The sequence below is a fragment of the Adelges cooleyi genome, unplaced genomic scaffold (assembly GCF_023614345.1).
Source record: "Adelges cooleyi isolate 19-005CV unplaced genomic scaffold, UGA_ACOO_1.1 ACOO_flye_CR_arks_rails_tigmint_CR_PRNA_489, whole genome shotgun sequence".
Taxonomy (NCBI): domain Eukaryota; kingdom Metazoa; phylum Arthropoda; class Insecta; order Hemiptera; family Adelgidae; genus Adelges; species Adelges cooleyi.
Window position 1 is genome coordinate 7,610 of NW_026096176.1, and position 12,961 is coordinate 20,570.

At 26.5% G+C, this 12,961-nt stretch overlaps 2 protein-coding genes across 5 annotated transcripts; both read right to left on the bottom strand.

The window, feature by feature from the left end:
• Nucleotides 1-739: 739 nt before the first annotated feature.
• LOC126842270 (uncharacterized) lies at nt 740-5,813 on the bottom strand. 4 transcript variants are annotated; one of them, XM_050579154.1, is made up of 15 exons: nt 5,715-5,813; nt 5,370-5,440; nt 5,267-5,296; nt 5,174-5,197; nt 4,711-4,767; nt 4,461-4,490; nt 3,923-3,952; nt 3,805-3,828; nt 3,420-3,443; nt 3,291-3,338; nt 3,163-3,213; nt 2,790-2,837; nt 1,782-1,859; nt 1,410-1,472; nt 740-1,088 (listed from the first exon to the last, which is right to left on the bottom strand). In XM_050579154.1, exons 2-15 carry the CDS (start codon nt 5,431-5,433, stop codon nt 850-852), a joined length of 810 nt encoding a protein of 269 aa, XP_050435111.1. In that variant the 5' UTR covers nt 5,434-5,440; nt 5,715-5,813; the 3' UTR covers nt 740-849. The 4 variants fall into 4 exon arrangements, with proteins under 4 accessions (XP_050435111.1, XP_050435112.1, XP_050435113.1 ...); XM_050579155.1 differs by having other exon boundaries at nt 5,645-5,760; XM_050579156.1 differs by lacking the exon at nt 5,370-5,440 and having other exon boundaries at nt 5,715-5,791.
• A 1,986-nt stretch (nt 5,814-7,799) lies between these two features.
• LOC126842269 (uncharacterized) lies at nt 7,800-12,543 on the bottom strand. Its single transcript, XM_050579152.1, has 11 exons — nt 12,433-12,543; nt 12,109-12,175; nt 11,996-12,025; nt 11,903-11,926; nt 10,900-10,950; nt 10,653-10,682; nt 10,532-10,567; nt 10,397-10,447; nt 10,092-10,118; nt 9,059-9,151; nt 7,800-8,619 (listed from the first exon to the last, which is right to left on the bottom strand). Exons 2-11 carry the CDS (start codon nt 12,167-12,169, stop codon nt 8,366-8,368), a joined length of 657 nt encoding a protein of 218 aa, XP_050435109.1. The 5' UTR covers nt 12,170-12,175; nt 12,433-12,543; the 3' UTR covers nt 7,800-8,365.
• Nucleotides 12,544-12,961: the final 418 nt, after the last annotated feature.

Here is a 12,961-nt window from a genome sequence, read left to right on the forward strand (position 1 = left end):
TATTTATTTAATTAGTATACAAATTAACTATTAAAATAATGTAAGACAAAACAATTTTTTTTCGAATTTAATTTATTTTAATTTAAAATTTCCCAAATCTAAATATACTATGAAAACTATCAATTATCTAGTTATTCTCCTTGATTTGATCATCAAGGATATAGACTGGATTGTCATATTTGTCAACTTCATAATAATTTCCATCAAAGTATCTGTATTTGAAGTATATGCGGTTACATCACTCGTAAAACAAATGTTTACTTAGGTATAATATTTTAACCAATGTAATGAATTTATTTTGCTTTTTTCTTGTCTAAGATTTTAACCTAAGGTCTAGATTTTTTTCCGATGATATTTAAAACGTTTTTTACCATGAAGACTGAAACTTATTCATAATATTTAATAATTTAGAATGGGAATTTACGGCTTGAGAGGTACTTGTTCTTATAAATGTTATTTATAAATATAAATAACATTTTGTTATTTTAATTTGTATAGCCTAAACAGTGTCAGCTATACGCTTATACTTTAAACGCACAATTGTCATCCTAATGACATGACAAATAACAACCCTTCAATGCCAATCAGTGGTTAGTACTATTCAAACCGGTACAGTCCAAACTAAGCACATTAAAAAACCAACACAGTAAGAAAGTTAGGGGCAGTATTAAATAACAGTATACAATTCATAAGCAACAAATATTTTAATTATAGTGATTTAAACTGTTTATTGTGAAGTACATTAAATTTATTGACAATTTAGAAATCGGTGCGGTATCAAACAATTGTTTAAACAAAACTAAAATATCACTATGAAATAGGTTATTATAATAATTCCTAATTCTTAGGTTATTGAAACTCAGAAGAAAAACGCCTAACTGGAGAAAAATCTTCTAATTTTACCTTCCAAAGTTCACCATTAAAGAATTTATAAACGTGACCTCCTACGAACGTTTCATCTATTAAAATGCAAAAGTCTTCGTCAAGATCAGCAATGTTTATACATGTAAGTGGGTATTTAATGCTTCTAAATACTCCTACTAAACGACACATCATCCTCAAATCCTGGAAAAGTGGATCGTCTTGACCTTGAAAACAAATTACCGAATTTAGCTTATTTCTTACTAATTTTCTTAATTTACAAGACAAAATTTCACACAATAAAACACGTGTATAATAAATCGTAGAAAATTAAAACAATACATAGGGTTAGATATAATATATTTCTATGTATATAGGTAAGATCTGGATATAACATATTAGGTAGGTGATTTTTAAGCAACAAAATTGGTGTTAAATAGAATGGACATAAAAACCCAAAGGATCTGTAGGCAATCGAAGAACTATATCGAACAGATAAAATGTAATCTGAACATGACTAACATCATATATACTGTATGTACACTTACGTATTAACAATGTTATAGCTTCTAAAGTCATATCTCTTCTAGCACTGCCCAAAGAAGTCAGATCTTAATTACAAACAAACAAATAGTTAGTTGCTTGCGATTGAATCATTTATACCCATTAAACACCTTGAAAATTAATTGACATTAAAACACGCTACACGAACAAAGACAAATAATTATGGTCATAATGTTACCATTGGCTGGTATAATATAATAGGATATAAAGATACCTTAATAAACAGACATTATTATATATTATTATTGTAACAGAACAATTTTTTTAAACAAATTATTTTCATTGGTTTATATATAATATATATATATATATTTATATTTATATTAAAGTCATTACAATACCATATAAACACTTACCAAATGAACGGATGATTCTATTTTTTAGAGTTCTTGTCGGATGAATTGTTCTCTCTCCTAAAAGACTGGCTAAATTTTCTGCAAAAAAACATAAATTATTGATAATCGGTAATAAAAATAAAATTTGTTGATTATATCACAAAACATTGCGTAACAACGTAATTCTTTCAATTTTTGCACGACCTGTTACTAGTACCTAAAAAATATTAAATACTCTATTTTTGCACTTCTTTTTTTTTAATTTAGTTATGTCACTCAAAGTCTGAGTTAATTTAATTGACCCTATTTTCAACCTTTCAAACAGTACACTCAGTTTTTTAATTTGTAACACGCATTTGGTTTAATGAAACTGGCAGGACAAATAGACTAACCAACGTGCTATACGGTAGTTAGCAAAACCTAAGAAAAAATTCATGTATGATCGTGATTACCTAATTTTACTGTAGGTGAACCGATACGTGCTGTAACCAAAATATTAAACAATTATACGATTAAAAAAAAATATTTTTAAATTATATCCATCACATTCATCCTAAAATTGAAAACACTTAATCAATTCAATCAGTGTAAGATAATGTAAAAACATCTAGTAGCCTCGTTTGAATTAGCGATTTGGACAATGTTTTAATCATCCGCTCCCATATCTATAGTGCCGTTTAATAATGGTAAAAGTTAAGCAGTACCCATAGATATTATCACAAATTTGATTACATTAGGTATATGGTATTTAAACATTTCTTTTTGACAATTACTGAAACGACAACTTGAAATGAATATCAATGCCGCACTCAATTTTCGACTATTAATTACAGTTCATACTTTCTTTAGCAGAATTATGAAATGTTAAAGTTAAACATTTTTGAAAAAAAATCAACACACACGTTAAATTTCTCAGTTTCACAGAAAAACATTGAATCATTATATGTTTTTGGAGGTAGCAGTTTTTTGCAATCTTGATAATCTAACACTTAAGGAATATTTATGGCTATCGAATAAATTCATGATTACCTCTTCCGGGAACAATAGGCGGATCAAGATTTTGATTTAGATTTGGATCTGTAAGAAAATGTAGAATAATATACATACAGTAACATTTTTTGTTTATAATTTCTCTATGACATTTACTTTAAACAGACTGTTAAATAAAAAATAAAGCCCTTATTGTTATAATATTATCTACATGCATACTTCATAATTTTATTAAAAAAATACCGTTAGACAATAATGTATGAACTTCTAGTAGTCTCATTTAAAATAAAGATTTGGACTATCATAAAAAAAAAGGTTTTGGCTAAACTTACAATATTTATCATTATTACTTAGAACCATATTATAATAATAAAATAATTGTTCCTATAAAAAGTTTAATTTTTTTGTTTACCCGTTACATCACTTATTGCTGATTGCATCATTTTCTGGTACTCTAACTTATCTAACATTGAAAAATAAATTAATTTTAATGTAAATAATTTCTTATGATATATATCAATATTTTAAATATATGTTTACCTTCAAAATGCATTATTATTTTACCACCAGAATCTGGGTTTACACTTTCTAAAAAAAAAATAATAAAATTTTGTACTTAATGAATATCAAATAACTATATTAAAAATTTTTAATGCATTATTATTTTACCATCAGAATCTGAGTTTTCACTTTCTAAAATAAAACAAAAACATTTTGTACTCAATGAATATCAAATAACAGCTATATTTAAAAACTGTAGTTAAATGTAACACCCTTATATATTTCTACTATTAGTAAGTTTTACCAGCAAATGTTTACTCAACTGAAAAACAATAGGATACTTAGGCAAGTAGACTAGTGTCAGTTTTTTAGTATCAGAATTTCAACCTTGATAAAAAAATATGTATTATAACACAACTAGTTGCCATAAGATAGAGTAAATGATTGATTAATAAATCACTCTCAATTATAATGTAGCATAAAATTAAAATTAAAACATGTTTTACTTAATCAATAACAAGTAACTATGTTGAAAAATAATATTATATTTTACCATCAGGGTCTTGGTAAGTAAATTCTGAAACCAAAATAAAAACATTTTGTACTTAACGAGTATCAAATAATACAACTATGTTAATAACATGTTCATAAAATGTTAAGAAAAATATTACTTGGCGCTTGCAATACACAATCAATTTTCTCTGAAATTAACATAACGTCAAAGTATTTATTCATGGCATTACATTTATTCTATTATTCTAATGTAAAAAAAAAATTAAAATAAGAACGTAGTTCACAGTTCATTTGGTAACGTTTGGTTGTGATGGATTTTCGGAAGGCGTTGACAAAAGGGTACAAAAAACTTTTACATGACTTGAGGTTACTAGTCAAGACATCCAAGTGGGAGTAACCTCAAGTCATGTAAAGAGTGTAAATATAATACCCCCCCTCAAGTTTTAATAATTTTTTAAGTACAAAAAAGTCGAAGAAAAATACAAAAATTACAGTGTGGCCAACACCCTCGAACTCGGTTTCTCTGCGTTCACTTTCCTGGCTAGCACAAAGAATATACAGACATATTATATAGATTTTGAAAAAATGACTCACAGTAATAATTAAAAGTTAATTTTTTAAGTCAGAAGCTAGATTTAGGAGGGGGGGGGGGTACCAAAAACCTGTGAAATTTTGCATAAAAGGTTAAGGTATTACCCGGTACTGCCAACATAAAAGCCATTGCCTCTGAAATTAAGATAACGTAAAAGTATAACTTAAAAATATTTTATATTATTTTTTATTTTAATTAAAATAAAAAAACTCTACGTTGAAATAAAAAGATGTAGAGTAACATTTAAAATTTAAGATTTTACAATCATTTATATAATTTGAAAAAACTTTTATCTTCTAGCATGCTTTTTCGTTATTATATGTTTAATGTTTATTTATTATATAATTTTAATACCCATCCCATATACATCCGATCTCGCAACCATATTTTTAATTATTGTCGGCAGGAATTCTGGAATAAACAAACAATTTTATTACATCACATAAAAAAAGTCTCAAATGGAATATTAATAAATATTAAAGATTACAGAAAAAGAGTGAGCCACATGCTCTAAAGTATGGTAACCATTTTACTTAATGCTACTTGTCGTGTTAGGTTAAATCTGTCTGTAGGTAAGTAAATTATAGATACTACTCCTTTAACAGAAATAGAAATTATTTGATTTGCATAGGTCACATTGTGTTTAAAACACTGGTTCACTCATCTCATTCATTCTTAGCCTAAACAGACTACAGAAACAAAGATTTTTAATTTAAAAATCATTTGACAAGTCATCCAAACAACATACCAAAGACATTAAAATATAGTATTTTTTTTTTAGACATTATTTATTATTTTCAAATTAAACAAATGTTACCTTTTGCTTGCTTGATGTCATCGTCTGTGATAAATTGTACAACAATATTAAAACATAAAATATTTTTTTGTACAAAAAAAAGTTTCTACTGACTTGTTATGAGAACCTGCTGAATATAGTCATCTGTAAAAAAAAAATTAATATTGATTTTTTTTTTTGTAGATTTCTACAACGATTGCAAAAATTAAATAATCACCTAATTTAGCGACCAAAACATGGCCGACCAATGCGAATGATATTAAAATAAATAATTGTTTCATTTTTTATCTGCAAAAAATTATAATAAACAATTAATCTTTATGTAGGTATTAGATTCAGTCACCATAAGCTTCTAACAGGAGTTGTAAAGATATTGGTTTTACAAATATGTGTTCACTTTTCTTCTTGTACTCAAACTCGGTGAACCACAAAAATAAAAAAACGTCTAAATTTGATTTCATCAAATTAAAAAAAACATATCATTGTAAGTACCTTTTCAGCTCCCCATCGAAGCTAATAATTAGTAACACTTAAACTAATGTTGTCTACAAAATGTGCTTACAATGTCAGAAGATGATTAATAAGTACAATATAGTGTAAGTAATAAACTTCAACTACCGAAATAGGGACATTCATGAGCAAAATAACAATTGATCTGTTTGTTAAACTATTTTAAAGTAACTATTTTTAGCGACTTTTGAATATTGGCGTTTATAAATTTTGCAGTGCCTTTGTTTATTTATTTACATAGCTGTTTTTATTTTTAATATTATGATGCATCTATCTGTTCATTTGCTATGACTTTGTATGGATATTACATTTCCTCTTGTAATTCTTCACAATTCTCCGGTTTTCCAAAACGCAGTAGCTTAAAATGTTTGTAAAATCCGTTTTTATTAACCACACTCAATGAAATATGTTGAAATAACTATAAAAGCGGTTATTATCACAAGTTAATTCATTCTTTATAACATTGTGTAATATGATACTATTATATCGACAGTTTAGTTATTGGAAGTTTAAAAAACCTGAAGCTTCAGTTTGTTCAACTGTTAGTTACTGCTAACCGAGTCCAGTGTTTAATAGACAATTTAATACAACCAGAATTCGATTTTCATTTTCGTTTGAAGTTGAATGCTTCTAATATGAAAATATGCTTAATATTTCTTACACCAATGTTGTCATGACAGTTATATTGAAAATTTAATTCGTTTTAACACCAAGTGAAGTCGAGGCACATTGGTGTCAAAGTATATTAGACAATGAGAGGGCAAAGGTGTTCAGGAATAATTTATTTTGTTTGAAAGTGGTGTAATCATTTTCAAACAAACGGTACGTTGTGAAACTATGGATACAAAATAACTAATTAACAAAATATTTTTAGAATACCAATGTATATAATCGTTGCCCTCGATTTTTATTTTTTTGCATTTGTGTGAGTACTTGTCAATATAACTTTATATTTTTAAATTCGAAGGTTATAATAAATCATAGGTTAATAATATTCTCGCACAAACATACAATTTTAGAATTTTATGCAAAATATATTCATTTTTTTTTATAAAAATCACGTGTACAAATTACATAGGAGTTTTGTTTTGAAGGAGTACCGTGTCTGTTTTTTGCACACATTGTCGTTTAGATTAATATTTGTTTTATGACTATATGTGCGTATTAAATCTTGAAACATTTGTGATTACACATAAGTATAATATTGACAATTGTATCGGCTTGGTAGCAAAATGCGTGTACGAAAAGTTTTATTACAAAATCAAAATAATAAAAACCAGTAACAAGGGGGGGGTGGATCATAGGTGTAAAATAATTATTACAAGTAGAAAAATATGTAAATTTATCAGGTGTTTTTCTGGATTTCAAAAATTAAGGTGTATAATTTTTTTGTGTATACAAGCGTGAAACGTCTCATAGTTATTAAAAACTTTTCAAATGTAACGACTTAAGTTTATTTTAAAAAAAAAACTGCATTTATTAGTAATATTTCTAAATGTAAAAATTACATATTAATTTGTAACCATCTCCACCGTTTTTAAAAATGTGAACATTTTTTTTTTTTTAAATGGACAATTGCTCTTTGACTGCAATGAAAAATTGTTATTTTAATTGTTTGTTTCTATGGTGATAAATTACTATACACGGTCGATCAGCCTTGATCGTATCCAGCTTATAATAACAAAAATACATTTATAAGTTCATTTTTGTCATTAAGTACAACGTTTTTAGCGATAATGGTGTTAACCATAAATTTTGACACAATTTTGAGAGCGAACGGCTGGACATAAATAATGATCATATAAGATATCAGTAGATCGGGACAGTCGTGTAGATGTGTTATTAAAATTATTAAAAAGTTGGTTGAATACTTTCTTATTTACAAGCAAATAAGTACAATATTTTCAAGGCACCGCGAGGCGTGGTTGCTTTTCCTTATTTTCCCGCTATAGTTTTTCTACTATTTTCATAATATGTGCTGTATTTGCTAGGTCGGAAGTAGGTAAACAGAATTAGACTTCCGGCAAAATTAAATTTTGTAGACGGATTTAATTAGTTGACAACGATTTACAATACATATATTTCATTACGGTATTTACTTAGTTGCTATAATATGTTATGTCATATATTTTAAGACTTTTTTTTTTTTTTACTTAGCGGCCATTTATTTTAGCATTGTTTATTTATCGTCCAGGCGATTTTGAATTTTTTGGTGCTAAGCAACTTATTCCTACTCATGTATGGCGAACAAATATTGTCACTACTGCGGGTACATTATAATTATTTTTAGCCAATACAAATAATACACAATAAACCTTAATAGCTATATTTAATAATCGACCCTAACCTAACAATATGACCACATATTTTTTATTATTGTGGTCCTTAAAAAGTAGATTTTCGAATTTTAACCTCGACGCCCCCTAAAATGTTTATAAGATAAAAAAAAAAAATTTTAAATATTAATTTTGACCAAAAAACCTGAATAAATTTTCATTTTCTGGCAACAATTTTGACAGGTATGAACTTTTGTGTATAGTGCACGGGTTAAAATTAATATTTTTCAAATTTTCTTTTTTTGATCTTATGTTTATTGTATTTAGAAACATTTCAAGGGGCGTCGAGGTTAAAGTTCGAAAATCTACTTTTTAAGGACCACCCTAATATATATATATATATATATCAATTATATTGGATTATACACTAAAAACTTTCGATCATATTGTCCTTGATTTGATCATTGAGGACATGGACTGGATTCTCATCTTTGTCAACTTCATAATAGTTTCCTTCAAAGAATCTGTATATGAAGTATATGTCATCTAAAGCCGCTATATAACAATTTTCACCATCGATACCAGCAGTCATTATGCATAAAGCTGGGTTTTCAATTGCTCTGAACAACCCTATTAAACGACACATCTTGAGATAAATTGCAAAATCTGGATCTTTTTCACCTAAAAAATACAAATATTATTAAATTTAGCTCATTCGATACGACTTTTCTTTCTGTGTAAGACACAACTTCAAAAATTGTAAAATAAAACAGTTGTTTGTTTCATAATAAATAGATAAGTAACACAGAAGCTTTTACATAAAAAAAAATTTGTCATTTTAATAAAATTCGATTTTGTTGACGCTCTATAGTTATATTATTGAAAAAAATTTAACTGTGTCTTACTGTAAAAAGAATAATTGTCTGTAAATCAATTATTATTTTTATTTTATTCTGATTATTAATAATTTAATAACTTTTTAATAACTTTTTTTTACAAATGAATACAATTAAAATTAATACCTTAAGTTGGTGACTAATTTTATAGAAATTTATACAAATATTTATATATAAAATGGTAATCAAAATTGATATGCATTAAATTTGATATGTATACTTACTTATTACAGTACGGATTAATTTTTTTATAGCTGGAAGAGTTGATAGTCTTCTTTCCCATCCCAAATATGACAGATTAGCGTTTTCAAAATCGCCTTTAAAACAAACGATAAAAACAAGTTTTCAAATAATTAGTTGTTAGTAGGGTTGGGCCTATCCGGATATTCGGATATCCGAAACTATCTGGATAATTTTTAACTACCCGGATAGTTTCGGATATTCATTTCATTTTTATAAGACAAATATTCCTTAATAATATACAGTGTTTTTAAACATACCGAATAATAAAATAATGACACCTAATTAAATTTTACTATCACATGAATGATTTTTAGATATATCCGTGTCAGTGGTTGTTAACCGACTATTCGGACTCTTTGCAGAGTCCATCCTCGGGGTTGTCACGACTGTTTCGCTGCCGGTTAATAACCACTGACACGGATATATCTGAAAATCATCCACGTGATATTACAACCCGTGAAAATTTCAAAAAATACATAAATTTGAGTACTCAAAAAAATATACTCGGCTGGTTAAAAATTAAATGAATATCCGAAACTATTCGGATAATTTTGGTTCTACGGATAATTGAAATATTATTTGATATCCGAAACTATCCGGATAGTTTCGGATATCCGGATATCCGAAATTATCCGGATTTCGGATATCCGTATCCGAATTATCCGGATATCAAATAATCCGGATATCCGCAAAATCCGAATATTAGTCCCAACCCTAGTTGCTAGTCGCTATTGATATAGTTGAATTACATCTTAAAGAACTATAATGTTGCCATTTTATGTACAGCCTACCTTTTTTACTTATACCTAAAATCTACATTATTAAATCAATATTTTAAATGTTAACCACTACACCTACAAAATCGATAAATACACCTTACAACATTTATTTATTTTTCAACTTAAGCGCTCTAACTTTTTTAGGTATTGTCAAATAAGTTGGCAAGATATTGGCCACGGGGGAGCTTCCCCGACTCTTAAAAATATCATATTCATGAATAATTATTGTGATTACCTTCGTTTATCTTAGGTGCTTTGATACCTATAACCAAAAAATAAAACAAATAATTACAAGGTTAAAAAATAATGTGTTTAACAGTTATTCTACAATTCAGTATACTTAGACAACTTATTCAATATAAAATAATTTTAAAACGTATAGTAGCCGCGTTTGAAGTGATGATTTTAATAAGTTTTAACGACCGTCGAAACATTAAGCAAAAATTATAATACAGGAAAGAAGAATTTTTATTTTAAACCATACAATTATTATTAAATGTAATCATTGTTCGTATACAAAAATTTTATTTTTATATCTACCTGTTACAGAATATATATGTGATCGCACAAGACGCTGGCATGCTGTCATATCTACAATTTAAAACAAAACATATTTTAATGTAATTGTGTGATTATTCACAAAATATATGAAAAATGTATTTACTAAGTATTTACCATATATTCCATCGTCATCGACGTTTTCTTTGGTTCCTGAAATTAAAACAAAAACATTTTATACTTGAATATCTAAACGCTATATTGAAATAATTCCATGATATGTTAAGATAATTATTACCTGCCATTACTAACATGAAAGCCATTTCCACTGAAATTAACATAAAATAAATGTATTATTTAAAAGAAATAAAATTTAAGATTTTATTTTAAAATAAATAATAAGACAAAAGTCAAGCATAAGACACATTTATTTTAGGATTTAAAAAAAAAATATATATAACATATATTTTAATTTAAAAGATTTTTATCTATTAGCATGCCTTAGCATTATTATTATTTTATTTACTAAATATAAATATAATTACACATAATGTATCCTTTAAGGACAATGTCTTTTATGATTGCCGGCAAATCATCTAAAATAAACAAATAATGAGTTTAGCTATAAAAAAAGATAGAAAATACTTAAGCAATACTTGTGGTTGTACACAGTTAAGAAATAAAATAATAAAATGTTTTTAAAAAACCCTGGGATTAAATTCAGCTTAGCAAATTTTTTTTATATTTTAACATTTCTCTCAGTTCTTTTTTAGGAATTTTAATGATTATATGATATGATATGATTAGTATATAAAAAATGTTACAGAAAACAAGAGAATTGTGCACTTCTTGATTAATTATGTTTCTTATATTAATATGTTCTTAATAGGTGCTACCTATTAAAGATTTTAAATTATTACTTTTTGATGCAACTAGAATTATTAAAACAACTTAATAAATACATCTGTATTTTTGTTGAAAACCTTGAGATAACTGGAAAAAACCGTATCACATTATATTTTCTTCACCCCCTTCTTCTCACTAAGCGAGGTGGCCGTTCTAACTTTGCTTGACCATTTATGTTTCTTAACTAACTTAAAAATCCTATTTGCATCACATCGATTAAATTAAGTTATTTCAATAATATGCAGTATTTAATTATTTAGTTTTAGTTATTTTTGAGTAGTTCGTTTGTGGAACTACAACTTAACTGTTTTGTCAGTTTAACTACGACGTATAGTTGAATACTCCAGCTTAATATGTATTGTTCTATTTCACTTGACATTACTCAGCTTGTTAGGTTAAATAGTCACTGTCTGTAATGAATTATTAGTGGGTTCTAATTAAATTGTAGAAACTGTTTCTCGGGATAAAAATATAAATGAAGTATTAATCTACGCTAAGTTTATAACTCTGGTATGTTCAAGTCATTTGAATAGATTATAAAAAAATACAATTTTTAGGTTAAAAATCAATTTAAACATCTCTGACAAACATAATATTGTAAGCATTTTATTATTTGATTATTTAAATTTAAATATATTTTACCTTCTACAAGCTTAATATGTTCGTCTGTAAACAATTATACACATTAAGCAAGACTTTAAACGATTACTTTATATGAAAAAAATGTTTACTGACTTGTCAGGATAACCTCCTTTACATATTTATCTGTAAAAAAAAAAGTGAAATATTAATTTTTTATAAAATTGTCTATTGCCTCGTGTAAGTACGTGTACAAATAAAATAATCACTTATTTCAGCTACCAAAACATTTACCAAGGCAAACGCTATTAAAATAGGTAAAATTTTCATTTTGATCTGCAAAAATGTTATTAAACATTAAATCATTTCCGATTCAGTAACCATTTAATCATCAGCTTCAATGTGGAGCTAAAATGCTACAACAAGTTATATTTTTTTTCCACAAATATTATATGATCAGGTCCACGCAGTTTGTAAAACCACTGACTTATTAAGGAGAGAAAAAGGTCTAATAATATTTACATTTTAAACTTAAAATTACACTTTTGAAATGAGTAAAACTTAATAAAATGTATAACAAAATATGTACTTACTATTTTAGAAGTTTTTTAATATGTATAAAACAAGTAATACTCTTAAACTATTGAAATACAAGAACCTAATGAGGAAAATATAAATTTATCAATATGTTAATCTGTTTTTATAATGATTTTCTATAACGACTTTTCAATGGGCTTTTATGTCGACCAAGAGTATTTACACAGCTGATATTTTTAAAAATGTATTTCATATTTACATTATACTGACGCAAGTTCAGATAGACTATTTTTTTCTTAGTTTGGGGTCTTATTATCATTCATAAAACAAATATTTACTTTATAGATTTTAACCATATTATACTATTGTGGATGCTATTCTATCGATAAAAATCATAATAAAAGAAGTTTAAGTAAAACAATGTAATGCATTTTTTTTATCTATGGTTTATGTATCGTGAGATCTAGATTTTTTGTCCGTTGATATTTCAAATGTTTCTTATTTTGAAGACCAAAACTCATTTTTACTATCGAAATAATAATTATTTTTTTGTACCTATTATTTCTCTATTTTCTTTTATATTAT

Bases quoted from the DNA above. Each gene is read 5' to 3' on its own strand.
- LOC126842269 (XM_050579152.1), bottom strand. From the start codon at position 12,169: ATGAAAATTTTACCTATTTTAATAGCGTTTGCCTTGGTAAATGTTTTG. The intron at 12,026-12,108 runs GTGATTATTTTA...TTTTTTTTACAG, and splicing joins TGTTTTGGTAGCTGAAATAA to ATAAATATGTAAAGGAGGTT. The intron at 10,568-10,652 runs GTAATAATTATC...TTTTAATTTCAG, and splicing joins TTTCATGTTAGTAATGGCAG to GAACCAAAGAAAACGTCGAT.
- LOC126842270 (XM_050579154.1), bottom strand. From the start codon at position 5,433: ATGAAACAATTATTTATTTTAATATCATTCGCATTGGTCGGCCATGTT. The intron at 4,768-5,173 runs GTAACATTTGTT...TGTTTATTCCAG, and splicing joins TGACATCAAGCAAGCAAAAG to AATTCCTGCCGACAATAATT. The intron at 4,491-4,710 runs GTATTAAAATTA...TCTTAATTTCAG, and splicing joins ATCGGATGTATATGGGATGG to AGGCAATGGCTTTTATGTTG.